The 19,544-nt window shown below is 43.4% G+C and overlaps 1 protein-coding gene across 4 annotated transcripts in view; it reads right to left on the bottom strand.

Moving 5' to 3' along the window:
• The window catches only part of YEATS2 (YEATS domain containing 2), a 121,026-nt gene that overhangs the window by 90,657 nt on the left and 10,825 nt on the right, over positions 1 to 19,544 (bottom strand). For all 4 annotated transcript variants that reach the window (XM_070072402.1, XM_070072401.1, XM_002716492.5 and 1 more), the window contains 3 exons: positions 9,512 to 9,628; positions 4,274 to 4,371; positions 3,703 to 3,795 (listed from right to left, as the gene is read on the bottom strand). In XM_070072402.1, the coding sequence (XP_069928503.1) occupies positions 3,703 to 3,795; positions 4,274 to 4,371; positions 9,512 to 9,611 (291 nt within the window). In that variant the 5' untranslated portion in view covers positions 9,612 to 9,628. The remainder of the gene's footprint in view (positions 1 to 3,702; positions 3,796 to 4,273; positions 4,372 to 9,511; positions 9,629 to 19,544) is intronic.

Here is a 19,544-nt window from a genome sequence, read left to right as displayed (position 1 = left end):
AAATATCCCTTTAAGACTGCTTTAAGGCCAGCGCCGGCACACCGGGTTCTAGTCCCAGTTGGGGCACCGGATTCTGTCTCAGTTGTTCCTCTTCCAGTCAAGCTCTCTGTTGTGGCCTGGGAGTGCAATGGAGGATGGCCTAAGTTCTTGGGCCCTGTACCCGTATGGGAGACCAGGAGAAACACCTGGCTCCTGGCTTCGGATCAGCACGGTGCGCCGGCCGCAGCGCGCAAGCTGCAGCAGCCATTTGAGGGTGAACCAACGGAAAAAGGAAGACCTTTCTTTCTGTCTCTCTCATTGCCCACGCTGTCAAAAAAAAAAAAAAAAAAAAAAAAAAAAGACTGCTTTAAAATGGGTAATAATGATGTATAAAGTTTGCCCTCCATCCATTACAGAGGCACAGGGTGTTTTTCTGTATCTTAGTTACTATGTTCTGTTATAATGTAATACACTCTAGTTATGTTACTAGGAAACACAGCTGTTAAAAACTGTGTCATTAAAAAAATGTTTTAGTGAGGAAAAAAAGGAGCTGGAGACTAGCATTTCAGAGTCAAAGCAACAGTTGTTGATTTTCAATAAAGGTTTTTCAGAGCTATGTGTTTTGCTACTGAAAAGTAAAACTATATGACTGATCTTAACAGACAAAAGCATAACTACCCATCCTTGAATAAATCCTAATCAGAACATAACAGGATAAAATCAGTGCACTTCTAGACCAAATAGCACAGAACAGAACTGTCAGTAATAAATCAAGGTACAAAACATTAAATGAACAACTTCCATGCACATGCTAGCTCATGATGCGCATTTTGTTGAATCCAACACTGAGCTAACAGATGGTATCAGAATCTGTCCTGTGTTGAACACTGTTTCCCCAAAATTCGTATCCATCCAGAATCTGTGAATGTGACTTTGCTCTAAAATAGGGTCTCTGCAGATGTAACCAAATTAAAATGAAGTCACCTCGGATTATGATAAACTCTAATCCAAAACTATCATCCTTTTTCCCTACAATGATATAGCGAAAAACTGAGGAGATGCAGCTTCAAACCCAGAACACAAAGGACTGACAGCAGTCAACCTGAAGCTAGGAAGAAGTAAGGAAGGATTTGTCCCTGCTTCCAGAATCATGATAATAAATGTATAAAATAAATCCCTGTTGTCGTAAGCCATCAAGCTTGTGCTGATTTGTACGGCAGTCCTAAAATACAAATACAGATTCTAACATGTATTACTGAAATTTCTGCCTGGTATCTGAGATTAAACTCAAATGAACTCTAGCATCTATAAGGCAATGTCAGGGGCAGCAGTGATACCATGGGCCCTAAAGCTCCACAGAGTACAAGAAAGCCCAACCATGACTGTTATCTCTTACCATCACCCTACAGTCGCTCCCCCATTTCTGCTGAGCCAGAACTGTCCAAGAGAATCATCTCTCATTCTAATTGAAAAAACTTAAGATAAAAAAACTAAAGAAAATAAGTTATGCCGAAATTATCAAAATGTCAAACGAAGAAATATTTTAATTTCAGTTCAGTCATATCCCTTATGTTTGTATTTGGACAGACTGCTAGGATAAAAGAACAAGATATTTATCATCTATTTGTCAAAAACAAAAGTAGGGAAAAAACCTTTCTTTAAAATTGATCCAGTGGTAACCAAGTGATCAAATTTAACATCAGTAAGAGGACATCCTGCTGCTATACGCCTGCTGATACAACACAATGTGAAGTACACAGCATCATCAATGATAATATCTCTGCCAAAAATATTCAGTCTGAATCTCATCAATCCTTTAGACCTGAATTCAGTCTATAGAAAAACAGAGGATGAAAGAACAACCCAAGGAAAAAGATAAATCCAAAATGTGGAAATTCTATAAGATAAATGGTATGACCTCTTCAAAAACTCACTATCATGGCAAGGGCAAGGGGGGCGGGGGGGAGTCTTGTCCTAGATTTAAAAGAAACTAGGGCCAGCACCGTGGCTCAGTAGGCTAATCCTCCGCCTTGCGGCGCCGGCACACCGGGTTCTAGTCCTGGTCGGGGTGCCGGATCCTGTCCCGGTTGCCCCTCTTCCAGGCCAGCTCTCTGCTGTGGCCCGGGAGTGCAGTGGAGGATGGCCCAAGTGCTTGGGCCCTGCACCCCATGGGAGACCAGGAGAAGCACCCGGCTCCTGCCATCGGATCAGCGTGGTACACCGGCCGCAGCCCGCCGGCCGCGGCAGCCATTGGAGGGTGAACCAACGGCAAAAGGAAGACCTTTATCTCTGTCTCTCTCTCTCACTGTCCACTCTGCCTGTCCAAAAGAAAAAAAAAAGAAAAGAAACTAGAGGGGGACAACCCTGTGGCATAGCAGGTTAAAGCCCTGGCCTACAGCACTGGCATTCCACCCATGTGGGAGACCTGAAGAAGCTCCAGGATCCTAGCTTCAGATTGGCTCAGCTCTGGCTGTTGCAGCCATCTGCGGAGTGAACCAGTGGTTGGAAGACCTCTCTCTATCTCTACCTTTCCATGTAACTCTTTCAGATAAAATAAATCTTTTAAAAATTATTAATAAAAAATAAACTAGGAAAACAAAACAAATGCAACCCACAAATCTAGATTGGACCTGGTCTGAAAAACCCAGCTTAAAGGGCCGGCACTGTGGCGTAGCAGGTTAACGCCCTGGCCTGAAGCGCAGGTATCCCATACGGGCACCAGTTCTAGTCCCAGCTGCTCCTCTTCCGATGCAGCTCTCTGCTATGGCTGGGAAAGCAGTAGAAGATGGCCCAAGTCCTTGGGCCCCTACACCCATGTGGGAGACCCAGAAGAAGTTCCTGGCTCCTGGCTTCCGATCAGCGCAGCTCCAGCCGTTGCGGCCAATTGGGGAGTGAACCGGCAGATGGAAGACCTCTCTCTCTATCTCCACCTCTCTCTGTAACTCTTTCAAGTAAATAAAATAAATCTTAAAAAAAAAAAAAAAAAGCTTAAAACAATAAAGACAACTGGGGAAATCTGAATATGGACTGGTTATCAGATAATAAAATTAATTATTACTCAGAGTAAAAGGACAAAGAAAACTCAAATGCTCTATAACTTATCCCAAAATAGATCATAATTAAATGAGGAATTAGGCAGGTGCAAATAGGTCTTACTCATCTTTGTATTTGCAAAACCTCACATACACATAATGCTAACAATTAGTAGACTAGTATAGTTTGCATATTAGTTTGATTATCCCCCAAAGTTCATTTGTTAAAGGCCTGGTTCCCAGGGTGGCATTATTTAGGAGGTATAACATATCAGGCAGTCCTCAAGTCACTGGGAGCATGTCCTTGGAAGATAGTTGTCATGAGAGAGTTGTTAGAAAAACCCAAATTCGGTCCCAGGCTCTCTGCTTCCTGGGTCACCACCTGATCATTCCTCTGCAAATTCCACCATGCAAACTCCATGGAAAGCCTGCATCATGCCATTTGCACATTCAGCTTCCCAAACTAGAACTAAATAAATCTCTTTCAAGGGGTAAGTAAAAAGGAAAACTTATAAGTACAACTGACAAAGCAGAGAGGTATGCCAAAAGGACTACAGTTGAACACAATGACTGGTAAGTGTAGGATAGGCTTCTCAAAAAGGTCAACAAAAGAAATGTCTGAAAGGCAGGGAATCCACACTAACATAACTTCCCTACAGACAACAGATACAGTGGTTGGAGGAATACTCACCTCAGAAACTTTTAGAAGACCTGCAGAAGCATAATAGTTTGCTACAATGCAGGCACGGAGTTTATCCATCATCCTTCTTGCTTCAATCAGTCGCTAAAAACAAATGGTAATTCATTACTTTACAAAATGGCAATAACAAAAGAGATGTAGAAGCAATTCATAAAGTAAAAAAATACAAGTCAAACAGGTCGATTTCTCTAATAATCAAAGGAAAACAAACTGAAATGACATTTTCCACCTATCTGATTGGCAAAGATTTAAAAGAATAACAAAGTGTTGCAAAGACATAAGCATTCTGATAAATATCTTCTTGTGTATATTCACTGAAAAATATGATATTAAGCACGAGAGCAAAGATGGATTAACTTTTGGGGTGCAATTTCAGTTAATCAAAAAAATTCTGTAATTTTAACTTAAAAAACAAACAAACAAACAGTATTTTCCTTCCCTCCCCCAAACCCAAGCAAGAAAGCTATTTTTAAAAGAACAACCAAGGTGAAAAAGTAAAATGTGACTCTATGATGACAGATTATTTTTCAACAGTTTTGGTATTTCTTTATTATCGTTATACCTGGTCAATGACTTCAATTTCATGTTCCTTATTCTTCATTTCAAGAGCAAACTGTTCTTTAATAATAGTCTCAATCTTCTGCACGGCAGCATCTCGAGCTGCACAAAGAACATAAGATACATCCAAGGCCTAATTAATCAGCAGCTGTCTTGATTTAAGTCAGCCAATAACAAAAGAAACCCAGGAAATCATGACTAAGTGGAGAAACCTAGCAGACTTCACCTTAGCCAAGTGATGAGAAACTAAAATCATGAATATGGAACCAAGTGACTCCAGTGTTGTGTGATATTATCACTATGAAGACCACAACATCACTGTAATGTCCCTGACAAAAATGCTGAATCAATTCACAAAAAGCCATGAAACTCAAGCTGAAGGACGTTTTACAAAATAACCAGCCTGTACTGTTCAAATATTAAAGCCAACAGACAAGGAAAGGTTGAAAAGAACGAGAAGCTTGCACTGTGGCGTAATGGGTAAAGCTGCCATCTGCAGTGCTGGCATCTCATACAGGCACCCACTGCTCCACTCATACAGGAGTCCACCTGCTCCACTTCCAATCCAGCTCTCTGCTATGGCCTGGGAAAGCAGAAGATGGCCCAAGCCCAAGAACCTGCACCTTCGTGGGAGACCTGGAAGAAGCTTCTGGCTCCTAATCAGCGCAGCTACAGCCATTGCAGTCAATTAGGCAGTGATTTGTCAGATGGGAGACCTCCCTCTCTCTCTCTGCCTCTCCTTCTCTGTGTAACTCTTTCAAATAAATAAATAAATCTTTAAAAAGAAAAAGAAAAGAATGAAAGACTAAAAAGATAAAGCAATTAAATGCCCTGTGTAGGTGCCAGCATTGTGGCACAACAGGTTAAGCTACCACCTACATCTCATAGACACAGGTTTAGGTCCTGGCTGCTCCACTTCTGATCCAGCTCCTTGCTAATGTATTTAGGAAAGATGGCACATGTAGTTGGGCCCCTGTCACCCACAATGGAGACTGAGATGGAGTTCCAGGCTCCTAGCTTTGGCCTGGTCCAGCCCTGGCCATTGCAGCCATTGCAGCCATTTGGGGAGTGAACCAAGATCAAAAGAGTACTCTCTCTCTCGCTCGCTCTCTCTCTGCCTTTCAAATAAATCTTTTAAAAATAATACATGAATGCTCTATGTGGTCTGGATTGAATCCTGGAGACTGGGAGAAATAGCTATATAATACAATACTAGGACAATGGGTAAAACTTGAATATGGACCATAGAATAGGTAACACAGTATAACAATGTTAAAATGTCTCGTCTTCAATAACTATATTCTGGTTACATAACAGAATGTCCTTGGGGAACACACAGAATTGTTTACAGATGCCCAACTTATTCTCTAATGGTTTAGAAAGAATAATGTACTTATCCACCTGTACATGTGTGCATGCATGCCCAGGTATATGGAGATGGTGGAAGAAAGACAAATGAAATGAGGCAAAATGTGCAACTGCTGAACTGATGTGGTAACACATATGGGTGCACCTGGTAATTTTCTGCTTGAAATTATAACACAATAAAATTAGCAAGAAACAAAGAATGGGAAAGAAACGGAGGAAGTTTCTAAGAGAAATATGGGTGACCTTTGAAAAACCATAGCCTCAAACGTATATATAAACCTTGCATACAGAATGAGTTTCCCTACCCCAAAAATCCAAAACCCAAAATTTGAACCTTTTCAGTACCAATGTAAAGTTGTGGGTTTTGCAGAACTCGGGATTTTGGATTAGGGATGCTCATGCTATATGTAGAAACCACTATTCTGGGTATGTGTAACAGGTATACATAATCCTTGGGTATACACACCTCAGACATTCTTAGCAGGCACTAAGTCAAATACCACAACTACTAAAAACTGTCTTTTATTATTTAGTCTCAGAAACAAACACTTCTAAATGATCTCTTTCACGGATTTAGTGAAAAATAAAGTAAGCAAAGAAAAGCTTGCCAACAAATCTACTTTGAGAAAAAATTCTGAAAAAACATGATTAGGATTAGGTAGAATACAGACACCAACAGAAGAAAAAACAAATTGCCCGTGCTTCAAAATACACATTTGAGAACTTATTAGATTTATATCAGTTACAGTGCTATTAAAATAATTACATTTCCCTCATTATTTTTATTTTTTTGACAGGCAGAGTGGACAGTGAGAGAGAGAGACAGAGAGAAAGGTCTTCCTTTGCCGTTGGTTCACCCTCCAATGGCCGCCACGGCCGGCGCACCGCGCTGATCCGATGGCAGGAGCCAGGTGATTCTCCTGGTCTCCCACGGGGTACAGAGCCCAAGCACTTGGGCCATCCTCCACTGCACTCCCTGGCCACACCAGAGAGCTGGCCTGGAAGAGGGGCAACCAGGACAGAATCTGGTGCCCTGACCGGGACTAGAACCCGGGGTGACGGCGCCGCTAAGTGGAGGATTAGCCTAATGAGCCGCGGCGCCGGCCCCTCATTATTTTTATTAAAAAGAAGTTATGCCTTATGAAACTTTTGACTAATAGATGTAAGTTACATGATATTTTCTTATAGATTTTATTGAAAGGAAATAGAATTTCCTTATAAATAAAATTACACCTGAATGCAGCGAGAAGCATCTTTAATTTTTTCATTACTTAAAATTAGATCTGATCATTTTCTTTCCATAAAAATTTTCATTGACATAAATAACTTGATTATACTTACTTAAAATTCTAGAAATCCTGATCTTTGTGGAACTGCACTTTTTTTTTTTTTAATTTATATTTAGTTTGCAAGTCAGAGTTAGAGAGAGAGAGAGGAGAGACAGAGAGATCTTCCATCCACTAGTTCACTCCCCAAATGGCTGCAACAGACTGTGCTGGACCAGGCCAGAGCCAGGAGCTTCATCCAGGTCTCCCACATGGATGGCAGGGGCCCAAACACTTGACAATTTTTCACTGCCTTTTTTAGGCCATTAGCAGGGAGATGGATTGGAAGCAGAGCAGCTGGGGCAGGAAACGATGCCCATATAGGATGCCAGCATCTCAGCAGCACCCGCTAAGCCATAATATGGCTTTGAAACTGCACACTCTACCTATGATTTTGATGCCTTCTTAATCTTGCTAAAAATAATTTATATGGAGTATTTTAATATAAATTAAAGAACTTTAGTAATAGTTTGTTTAAAAATGCAAATGTGGCTTCTTTTTTGAGGTAGTTCCAGACATTCTGGGTGAATGCAGACAGCTGATGATTTCCCCCTTAATTATATGATATTGGACAAGAAATTTTATGCCTCTGGGGCCAGCGTTATGGCATAGCCGGTTATGCTGCTGCCTGTAATGTGGGACTCCCATATGAGTGCTAGTTCAAGTCTCAGCTGCTTCACTTCTGAACCAGTCCCCTGCCAATATACCTGGGAAAGCAGAGGAAGATGCTCAAGTCCTTGGGCCTCTGCACCCATGTGGGAGATCAAGATGAAACTCCCGGCTCTTGGCTTCAGCCTGGCCCAGACCTGGCCATTACAGCCACTTGGGGAATCAACCAGCAGATTTAAGACCTCCCTCTCTCTCCCCCTCTCTCTCTGTAATTCTGCCTTTCAAATAAATAAATCTTTCAAAAAAAATTTTTTTTGACAGGCAGAGATAGACAGAGAGACAGAGAGATAGGTCTTCCTTTTTCCGTTGGTTCACCCACCAATGGCCGCTATGACCAATGTATTGGGGCCGGCGCGCAGCGCCGATCCAAAACCAGGAGCCAGGTGCTTCCTCCTGGTCTTCCATGTGGAAGCACTTGGGCCATCCTCCACTGCACTCCCGGGCCACAGCAGAGAGCTGGACTGGAAGAGGAGCAACCGGGACAGAATCTGGCACCCCAACCAGGACTAGAACCCGGGGTGCCAGTGCCTCAGGCAGAGGATTAGCCTAGTGAGCCGCGGTGCTGGCCTTAAAAATTTTTTAAAAAGAAATTTAATGCCTCTGAGCCTTAATTTTGCCCAATAGCAGTTAGGTGTAGAACTTAAGCTAGATCGAAGCTTTCCAAATTTCTATCATTCATATACCACCTTCAAGATACCTACCAAAATCTGGGAACCATGTGAAACATTTAGTTAAATAACATTAAATAAAAGTTTTTAAAAGATTTATTTGAAAAGCCGAGTGAGGGAGAGAGAGAGATCCTCCATCTGCTGGTTCACTCCCCAAACAGCCCTAACGTAGGGGCTCAGCCAGGTCAAAGTCTGGAGCTAAGAACTCCTATCTTGTGCTACCACATGGGTGGCAGGGGCCCAAGAACTGGGGCTGTTTGTTGTCTTCCCAGGTGCACAGCAGGAAGAGGTAGAGTGGCCGGGACTCAAAAAGGTTTTCTGATATGGGATGCCTGCATCACAAGTGACAGCTTAATCTGCTGTACCAAATCACCAGGCCCACACAATGTATTTAAATGATTTTAGCTTTGTCTTAAGTAATAATAGCTATTAAACTACAAATCTGATGAGACAATTTTCCTATACATATTAAGATAATATGTAACTATTAAAAATAAAAAAGCTTAACCGATGTACCATTTTCAATCATTTCACGTGATCACACCACACTGTGATACACATTTCATAAACTTTATGATTATACCTAACATTCAGTGATCGTTAACACTTGTAGCCTGGCTCATTACTGATGCATTCACTGTCTACCTGATTATATTCCTGCCTTTTTTTTTTTTTTCTTTTTTTTTTTTTTTTGACAGGCAGAGTGGATAGTGAGAGAGAGAGACAGAGAGAAAGGTCTTCCTTTGCCGTTGGTTCACCCTCCAATGGCCGCCGCGGCCGGCGCGCTGCGGCCGGCGCACCGCGCTGATCCGATGGCAGGAGCCAGGAGCCAGGTGCTTTTCCTGGTCTCCCATGGGGTGCAGGGCCCAAGCACCTGGGCCATCCTCCACTGCACTCCCTGGCCACAGCAGAGAGCTGGCCTGGTAGAGAGGCAACCGGGACAGAATCCGGCGCCCCGACCGGGACTAGAACCCGGTGTGCCGGCGCCGCTAGGCGGAGGATTAGCCTATTGAGCCGCGGCGCCGGCCTATATTCCTGCCTTTTGTGTCACACATGGTGTGTTGCTATTAAACAGAGAATTTAGCTAATCCCACTCAAACTTCTTCAAATCAGACACAACAGTGGAAATTCATTTCATTTTGGTGCAAATAAATCTTAACTGTAGAAGCACATGTCAACAAGAAATAATTTCTCAAACAGATCAATTTCTACCTGAATTCTCAATTGCTTTATGCCGTTTATTTGGAAGGGCCACAGATACATCCTCATAATCAGGGTCAGTTTCCTTGATTGTTCGCTTGATTCCGGACATGACGACACTATATTTCACTGTAAAACAATAACAAATTAATTAATTAATAAATAGCACTGGATCACTCTAGTACTTAGAAATGTTATATGTGTACAAATACAAAGGGAACAAATAAACACATAATAATGTTACTTAAAAATCTTTGTGCATATATTCTTTTTAAGACAAAAGCATTAAGTTTAAAGTTTAACCTCAAAGTTTTCCCAAAAGATTTATCATCATAAAAAATTCATCATCGGGGCCAGCACTGTGGCTCAGCAGGTTAATGTCCTGGCCTGAAGCACCAGCATCCCACAAGGGCACTAGTTCCAGTCCTGGCTGCTCCTCTTCCGACCCGGCTCTGGGATAGCAGTAGAAGATGGCCCAAGTCCTTGGGCCCCTGCACCCATATGGGAGACCTGGAAGAAGCTCCTGGCTTCGGATCGGTGCGGCTCCAGCCATTGCAACCAATTGGGGAGTGAACCATCAGATGGAAGACCTCTCTCTGTCTGCCTCTCCTCTCTCTATGTAACTCTGACTTTCAAATAAATAAATAAATCTTTAAAAAAATTCATCATCACAGTGATCTGTTGAAAGCATGGGTTTCTCTTTTAAGAGAGAAACCCTTTAAACAGATAGCACATTGGATTTTTCAAAAGGAGACTGGCTGTCACAGAACTCTCAAGAGAAAAGGAGAGACCATACTATGATGAAAACATGGTAACTGTACACTTTAAGCATATTAAAACACATGAGCAACACAGGGCTCAACAAATAATTTATTATACAAATCCTGTCTCTGGCACTTATATGGTGCCTTCTACATAATAGGCACTCAAAAAATGATATTATTGAAACTCATAATACCAACTGTATAGACAAATTAAAAAGTTCACAATATGATGAAAAACGTCCCAGGTATACAAGTCCTTGAATAAACCAAGTCCATAAATCCTCTAGATCTGCACTGTCATAATACTTAGCCAGTAGTCAGACGTGGTTAAAGTTAAAATGATTAAAATTAAATCAAATTTAAAATTCAGTTTATTTTTCCACATTTTAATTGTTCATATTTTATAAGCAGCCACATTTCAAGTGTTCAATAATCACTGCGAGACAGTAGCTATCATACTGGACAGTGAAAATTTAGAGTATTTACATCACTGCAAAAAATTCTACTAGATAAGGGTTGGTGCTGTGGCACAGTGGGTTAATGCCCTGGCCTGAAGCGCAGGCATCCACTCCTGTGGAACTGTGGTCTTCCTATTTTTTACTTGCTGAGTATTATAATTAGTGTCAAATTAAGTCTGTGAATATAGACTGGCTTAAAATTCTGTCCTTGCAAAAACTGATGAAGAGAAGGAAACGAGGGAGGGGACAGGAGGGGAGGTGGGAATATGGGAGTGAAGGAAGTGTGGTTGTCTTCTTGGAACTGTAGCTACAGAATGCACGAAATTTGTTCTCTTTATATAAATAAAAATTGTATTATGTTAGAAATGCATTCCCTTTATATAGATTAATAAATAATCAATAAACCTCATTTAATCTTCCTTAATGCAAACAAGAATTAAAAAAATACCTCCTACTTGCAGCTAAACCAAGAATCAGAAGTAGATAAACCCCAGATCTCTAAGCTTGTTCCCACATCATACCATTCTTAGTGGCCATGTCTTTTATGGTTTGGCAAGAGTCTCAGAGAATTATCTGTAAAGAGTCCAAGTTCAGTATCACCTTTGCTTATCCACCCTGTGAACATCACAAATCTGCATATTCTCCTACTTCCCAAGTAACTGGATCATTAAAGAAAATAGTACTCTGCTGTATCATCTCTTAAAGGTTAAAACAAAACTCTCAGGGCAGGGGTTGTGGTGCAGAGGGTTAAGCCGCCATCTGCAGTGGCAGCATCCCATATGAACACTGGTTCAAGTCCTAGCTGCTCTTATTCCGATCCAGCTCCTTGCTAATGTGCCTGGGAAAGCAATGAAAGATGGCCCAAGTGCTTGGGCTCCTGCACCCAAGTGGGAGACTGGGCTGAAGTTCCTGCCTCTTGGCTTCAGCATGGCCCAGCCCTGGCCACTGCAGTCATTTAGGGAGTGAACCAGGGGATAGAAGACCTCTCTCTGTAACTCTTTCAAATAAAAAAGTAAATCTTAAAAACAATAATAATAATAATAAACCTCTCTTGCCTTTTCCTCTAAAACTGAGGGAATAGGCAAGGGGGAAAAAAAGAGAAATTGGTACAGAGGAGGGTAAGGGAATAGCTACCCATAATTCATTTTGCATGCAGTCCTTGGACTTAAACTTTTCTTGTTATCGCTGAGGATATACATTTAAGCTTCCAATAGATACTTCAATTCTTCTTCATCAGAGACATTTAAAAAATGTCTAAAGAAACCAAAACAAAAGAACAGAAAGACTGTAGACGATCCATGAACTCCTGATCCATGAAACAATAAGGATGAATTTTTTTTAAAGATTTTTTTATTTATTTGTTTTTGTTTTTCTTTTTCTTTTTTCTTTTTTTTTTTTTTTTTTTTTGACAGGCAGAGTGGACAGTGAGAGAGAGAGACAGAGAGAAAGGTCTTCCTTTGCCGTTGGTTCACCCTCCAATGGCCGCCGCGGCTGGCGCGCTGCGGCCGGCGCACTGCACTGATCCGATGGCAGGAGCCAGGAGCCAGGTGCTTTTCCTGGTCTCCCATGGGGTGCAGGGCCCAAGCACCTGGGCCATCCTCCACTGCACTCCCTGGCCACAGCAGAGAGCTGGCCTGGTAGAGAGGCAACCGGGACAGAATCCGGCGCCCCGACCGGGACTAGAACCCGGTGTGCCGGCGCCGCAAGGCGGAGGATTAGCCTAGTGAGCCGCGGCGCTGGCCAAAGATTTTTTTATTTATTTGAAAGTCAGAGTTATCAAGAGAGAGAAGGAGAGGCAGAGGCAGAGACAGAGAGAGACAGACAGAGAGAGAGACAGGTCTTCTATCTGCTGGTTCACTCCCCAGATGACCGCAAGGGCCAGAGCTGTACCAATCTGAAGCCAGGAGCCAGGGGCTTCTTCCAGGTTTTCCATGTGGGAATAGGGGCCCCAAGGACTTGCGCCATCTTCCACTGCTCTCCCAGGCCACAGCAGAGAGCTGGATTGGAAGTAGAGGCAGCCAGGTCTCAAACCAGCACCCATGTAGGATGCACGGCACTGGAGGCGGTAGCTTTACCCACTACACCACAGCGCCAGCCCCTATTTATTTATTTGAAAGTCAGATTACACACAAAGAGAGAAGGAGAGGCAGAGAGAAAGAGATCTTCCATCTGGTGGTTTGCTCCCCAAGCCAACTGGCCACAATGGCCAGTACTGAGCTGATCTGAAGCCAGGAGCTTCTTCCGGGTCTCCCACACGTGTGCAGGAGCCCAAGGACTTGGGCCATCTTCTTCTTTCCCAGGCCATAGCAGAGAGTTGGATCTCTGAGTGGAGCAGCTGGGACACGAACCAGAGCCCATATGGGATGCCACACTGCAGGGGGCAGCTCTACCTGCTATGCCACAGAACCAGCCCCAGGATGAATCTCAAAATCATTACAGTAAGCAACAGAAGACACCACAAGATTACATAGTGAATTATTTCATTTATATAAAGTTCCAAACAGGCTAATCTATGATGAATAACATGAGAGGGGCCAATACTGTGTCATGGTAGATAAACCTGCAGCACCAGTATCCCATGTGGGTGCCAGTTCAAGTACTAGCTGCTCCACTTCCAATCCAGTTCTCTGTTTATGTCCCTGGGAAAGAAGTGAAAGATGGCCCAAGTGCTTGAGTGCCTATTCCCACTTGGGAGATCCAGAAGTATCTCCTGGCTCTTGACTTTGGATTGGCCCAGTCCAACTGTTGCAGCCATTTGGGGAGTGAACCAGCAGATGAAGATCAACCTCTGTATCTCCATCTCTCAGTAACTCTGCCTTTCAAACAAATAAAATTTTAAAAAATAAGAAGAGAAAAAAGAATAGTAGTTAGGGGTGCTGGTAGTGACAATTAGGAGGAGGACTAGGCCGGCGCCGCGGCTCACTAGGCTAATCCTCTGCCTTGCGGCACCAGCACACCGGGTTCTAGTGCCGGTCAGGGCGCCGGATTCTGTCCGGACTGCCCCTCTTCCAGGCCAGCTCTCTGCTGTGGCCCGGGAGTGCAGTGGAGGATGGCCCAAGTGCTTGGGCCCTGCACCCCATGGGAGACCAGAAGTACCTGGCTCCTGCCATCGGATCAGCACAGTGCGCCGGCCGTGGCGGCCATTGGAGGGTGATCCAATGGCAAAGGAAGACCTTTCTCTCTGTCTCTCTCTCACTGTCCACTCTGCCTGTCAAAAAAAAAAAAAAAAAAAAAAAAAAAAGGAGGAGGACTGAAGGAACTTTCTAGGTGATAGAAAAACTTTGCATTTTTTTAAAAGATTTTATTTATTTGAGAATGTCACAGTGAGAGAGACAGAGAAAGGCCTTCCATCTGCTGATTCACTCCCCAAATGGCTGCAGCAGCTGGAGCTGCACCAATCCAAAGCCTGGAGTCAGGAGCTTCCTCCAGGTCTCCTATATGGGTGCATGAGTCCCGGCTGCTCCTCTTCCAATCCAGTTCTCTGCTATGGCCTGGGAAAGCAGCAGAGATGGCCCAAGTGCTTGGGCCCCTGCACCCACGTGGGAGACCCAGAAGAAGTTCATGGCTCTTGGTTCGGATTGGCTCAGCTCCAGCCATTGTGGCCATCTGGGGAATGAACCAGCAGATGGAAGATCTCTCTTTCTGTCTCTACCTCTCTCTGTAACTCTTTCAAATAAATAAACAACAACAACAAATAGATAGATTTATTTATTTATTTGAAAGGCAGAGTTAGAGAAGTGGAAATTTAGCTTACTATGCCACAGTGCTGGCCCTGCAAAAATTTTGTATCTTTATAAGGTATCTTAATAGATACGTTGTATCTTGAAGGTTACATGGATATATGAAATCTTATAAACTAATCCAATTATACACTTAAAAATATGTATATTTTACTATATATAAACTATATCTCCATTTAGAAAAGGACCATAAAAATATTTTTCTTAATATGTCATTCTCTGCTTGAAAGTTTAAATGGCTTCCCGAAACATTAGAACCAATTCACACTCCTTAATGTGACCCACAGACCTTACATGAACTGGGCCCTACCTCCCATTCTCCCATTCCATCCTTAATCTTTTTTTTTTTTTTTTTTTTTTTTTTGACAGGCAGAGCGGACAGTGAGAGAGAGAGAGACAGGTCTTCCTTTTTCCGTTGGTTCACCCCCCAATGACTGCTGTGGCCAGCGCACTGTGCCGATCCGAAGCCAGGAGCCAGAGGCTTCTCCTGGTCTCCCATGCGGGTGCAGGGCCCAAACACTTGGGCCATCCTCCACTGCCTTCCTGGGCCACAGCAGAGAGCTGGACTGGAAGAGGAGCAACCGGGACAGAATCCGGCGCCTTGACCAGGACTAGAACCTGGGGTGCCAGCACCGCAGGCGGAGGATTAGCCTATTGAACCACGGCACCAGTACATCCTTAATGTTTAAGATTCAACATGCTAGTTTTTTTTCTGCTCTTTAGATTTATGGCTCCTTCTGCCTAGAATCTCTCCCCACAGGTCAGCTTTATCAGATTCCAGTCCAAATGTCCAACCCATCACAGAAGGCCTTCCCTGACTGCCCTAATCTATCTCAGTTCTCCCTACATTCTCTCTCCAAAGTTCCTGGAAACAATACATTATCTGCTGAATAAACAAATGAAGGGTTAAGTAAAATACTTGCCAAAATGTAAATGCCCCCAAGGAATATAACTACTGGCTTACACTAGCTTTCATTGCTTTGTTCCTATATTTAAAAATCTATCTGCTACATCATCAAAAACAGTACAGCTAAATGTTTGAAGAAAGGGATGTGCAAAGTTATTTTACACAAATATGCAAACAAAATGACAAGAGAATAACTTGAGAAATATTTAATATTTAATATATTTAATATGATAAAGATTGTTATGAAGATTTCATGAATTATATATCAAACAACATATTAAAATGCAAAAACCAGAAATATAACTTCAAAAATTTGTGGAAAATGGAATTAAAATGCTGAAATTCACATAAAGAGTAGTTTCCAAAAAGGTCATTAAAAATGCACATTACAAAAAAACTAAACATGGACTTCAAAGACTTTCCCACTAAAATAAACTTATCTTTTAATTCCATTTCTGTCATCTGCAGAGAATTTAAGAAAAATCACAATCACGGTAGAATTTGAACACATTTCAAAAATTTAAGACTGGTGGATTAAGCCACCAGCATCCCATGAGTGATGGTTTGAGTCCCAGCTGCCCCACTTCTTATCCAGCTCCCTGCTGATGTGCTGGGGAAGGCAGTGGACAATGGCCCGATGTGGGACCTGGGTGGAATTCCTGGCTCCTGGCTTCAGCCTGGCCCAGCTTTGGCTGTTGTGACCATCTGGGGAGCAAACCAGCAGACAGATCTTTCTCTCTCTCTTCCCTTATGAATAAAAGAAACCTTTAAAATTTTTTTTAAAAGATCATGGGGTTAGCCAGTGCCGTGGCTCACTAGGCTAATCCTCTGCCTGTTGCATTGGCATCCCGGGTTCTAGTCCCGGTTGGGGCGCTGGGTTCTGCCCTGGTTGCTCCTCTTCCAGTCCAGCTCTCTGCTGTGGCCCGCGAGTGCAGCGAAGGATGGACCAGGTCCTTGGGCCCTGCACCTGCATAGGAGACCAGGAAAAAGCACCTGGCTCCTGGCTTCGGATCAGCGCAGCGTGTCAGCCGCAATGCGCCGGCCATAGCGGCCACTTGGAGGGTGAACCAGCGGAAAAAGGAAGACCTTTCTCTCTGTCTGTCTAACTCTGCCTGTCCAAAAAAAAAAAAAAAAAAAAAAAAAAAAATCATGGGGTATGCAGTTGGAATAGCAAGACATCAGTTGGAACACCCCATTCCAATATTGGAGTGCCTGGGTTAGAATCTCAGCCTTAGCTCCTGTACCAGTTTCCTGCAAATAAATACCCTTGGCAGCAGGTGACGGCTTAAGTTATAGGGTTCATGCCAATCACACGGGAGGCCTAGACTAAGTTCCTGGTTCAGCTTTGGCTTGGCCCAGCCCAGGACATTGTCAACATTTGGGAAGTAAACCAATGAATGAAGACTCACTGTCTCTTTCTGTCTCCCAAATTAAAAAAAAAAATCTTTTAAAGGTCAATACAACAGATAAAAATACAGATGACATGAAAAATGCAATTAATAAGCCAGATTAATAGATACAACATTGAATGCAACAGAAAAAAAATCTGGTTAAATATCTTTAAGAATAAAGGAAGTCTCGGCCGGCGCTGCGGCTCACTAGGCTAATCCTCTGCCTAGCGGCGCCGGCACACCGGGTTCTAGTCCCGGTTGCCCCTCTTCCAGGCCAGCTCTCTGCTGTGGCCAGGGAGTGCAGTGGAGGATGGCCCAGGTGCTTGGGCCCTGCACCCCATGGGAGACCAGGAAAAGCACCTGGCTCCTGGCTCCTGCCATTGGATCAGCGCAGTGCACCGGCTGCAGCGCGCCGGCCATGGTGGCCATTGGAGGGTGAACCAACGGCAAAGGAAGACCTTTCTCTCTGTCTCTCTCTCTCACTGTCCACTCTGTCAAAAAAAAAAAAAAAAAAAAAGAATAAAGGAAGTCTCAATCACTGCAGAATATGAAAATGTTACAACCGACACGTGGCTCAATAGGCTAATCCTCCGCCTTGCGGTGCCGGCACACCGGGTTCTAGTCCCAGTCGGGGTGCCGGATTCTGTCCCAGTTGCCCCTCTTCCAGGCCAGCTCTCTGCTGTGGTCCGGGAGGGCAGTGGAGGATGGCCCAAGTCCTTGGGCCCTGCACCCCATGGGAGACCAGGAGAAGCACCTGGCTCCTGTCATCGGATCAGTGCGGTGCACCAGCTGCAGCACACCGGCCGCGGCGGCCATTGGAGGGTGAACCAACGGCAAAGGAAGACCTTTCTCTCTGTCTCCCTCTCTCACTGTCCACTCTGCCTGTAAAAAAAAAAAAAAAAATTAAATATTAAATATTGACTCAGGAGTAGGCATTTGCCCTACAGATTAAGACACTGTGATGCTCACATCCTACATGAGAGTGCCTGAGTTCAATTCTCCACTCTGGCTCCTGATTCCAGTTTCCTGCTAATGCAGACCCTGAGGGGCAGCAGGTAATGGCTACCACCCATGTAGGAGATATGGACTGTGTTCTTGACTCCTGGATTTGGTCCTGGCCCAGCCCTAGCCTATGTGGGCATTTGGGAAGTGAACTAGCAGATAGGAACACTCTCACTCACTCTCTCTCTCTCTCTCCCTCCCTCCCTCCCCCCCTCCCAAAAAAATTTTTTTTTCGGAAGATATAGAAGGGGAAAAAAAAAACTTTCCTAATAACTCCAGGCTGAAAAGAATAAATTAAAACAACAGACTACTTAAAATGAACAATAAAGAAAACATGAGAAACCTATGGAAATGTGATCAAAAGCCATTCCCAGAGGAAAATGGCAGGTCATTTTTTATTTGTGAATACAAACATAAATCCAATCCATCAGGGTATCAAAAGAGTAACATCATAATTGAAAGGTTTAATTGCTAGTAATAGAAAAGAGATAAACAGCCGGCACTGTGGCTCACTAGGCTAATCCTCCACCTGCGGCGCCGGCACCCCAGGTTCTAGTCCTGGTCAGGGTGCCAGATTCTGTCCTGGTTGCTCCTCTTCCAGTCCAGCTCTCTGCTGTGGCCCAGGAAGGCAGTGGAGCATGGCCCAGGTCCTTGGGCCCTGCACCTGCAGGGGAGATCAGGAGGAAGCACCTGGCTCCTGCCTTTGGATCAGCGCAGCGTGTCAGCCGCAATGCGCCGGCCATCGCAGCCACTTGGGGGGTGAACCAGCGGAAAAAGGAAGACCTTTCTCTCTGTCTCTCTCTCACTGTCTAACTCTGCCTGTCCAAAAAAAAAAAAAAAAGAGAGAGAGAAACAAGTTGAACAAAGGCTAAATCCTACACCACAGTGAAAATCCAGAAGGAAAGTGATTTGCATTGCCCATGTCTAATATTGGACTTTTAGGAACATTTTAACGCAACTGACTTTCAGTAATCCAAGGAAGTATGGTCCATTTCATGAATTATATTTTGCAAACTAAAAACATCAGTAACTTTTACCCCAATACCATCCATACTTCTCAAAGTTTCTCCAATGCGACCATTTGGGGAGTGAACCAACGGCCAGAAGACCTTTCTCTCTGTCTCTCCTTCTTACTGTCTGTAACTACCTCTCAAGTAAATAAATAAAAAATGTTAAAAAAAAAAAAAAAAAAAAAAGACCAAACAATTTGCTAATAATGCTAGCCCCCAGGATCCATTCAGGCCAATATTGTTATCTCCAACCCTACAAACTAGCACACAGGGATTTCGGACAAAACAGCTATTATAAATTATCCACGGCACTGCTGCCACATCCATTAACACAACAACTGGATGTCAGTCTCCCCATTTCAACATACTTTTTCTGGAAAACTGAGCCATATGGAATAGTAAAGACTTTTGAGATGTTTATGGTAAATCATTCTTAAATTGCCAAAAGGGAAAAATCATAAAACCTTCCAGTGACTTCCTTGGAATCACTTTCAAAGATTACCGGTATTATCCCTTTAAAATAATGGTTCCAACATACAAGGCAATTCTGCCGTTTCAGTTGTGAAGCCATGTTCTTCTTCCCAGAAGCACAGAGAAAGCAAAACTTGTTCACAATTCTAGATCGAAAAGGAAAACAAGTAACTGGACTAGACTGTCAAATTTTTGAATACAGTTACTGAGAAGACTCAAATTGAGTCAAATCTTGCATACTTCATCCAATAGGGACTTTTCACTGGAGCTTTCAAATGACAAACAAATCCTATGGTGACGTC

Source organism: Oryctolagus cuniculus, chromosome 4, assembly GCF_964237555.1.
Source record: "Oryctolagus cuniculus chromosome 4, mOryCun1.1, whole genome shotgun sequence".
In the NCBI taxonomy this organism is placed as follows: domain Eukaryota; kingdom Metazoa; phylum Chordata; class Mammalia; order Lagomorpha; family Leporidae; genus Oryctolagus; species Oryctolagus cuniculus.
Note: the sequence above shows the minus strand (reverse complement) of the source record. Positions and strands in the feature narration are given on the sequence as shown.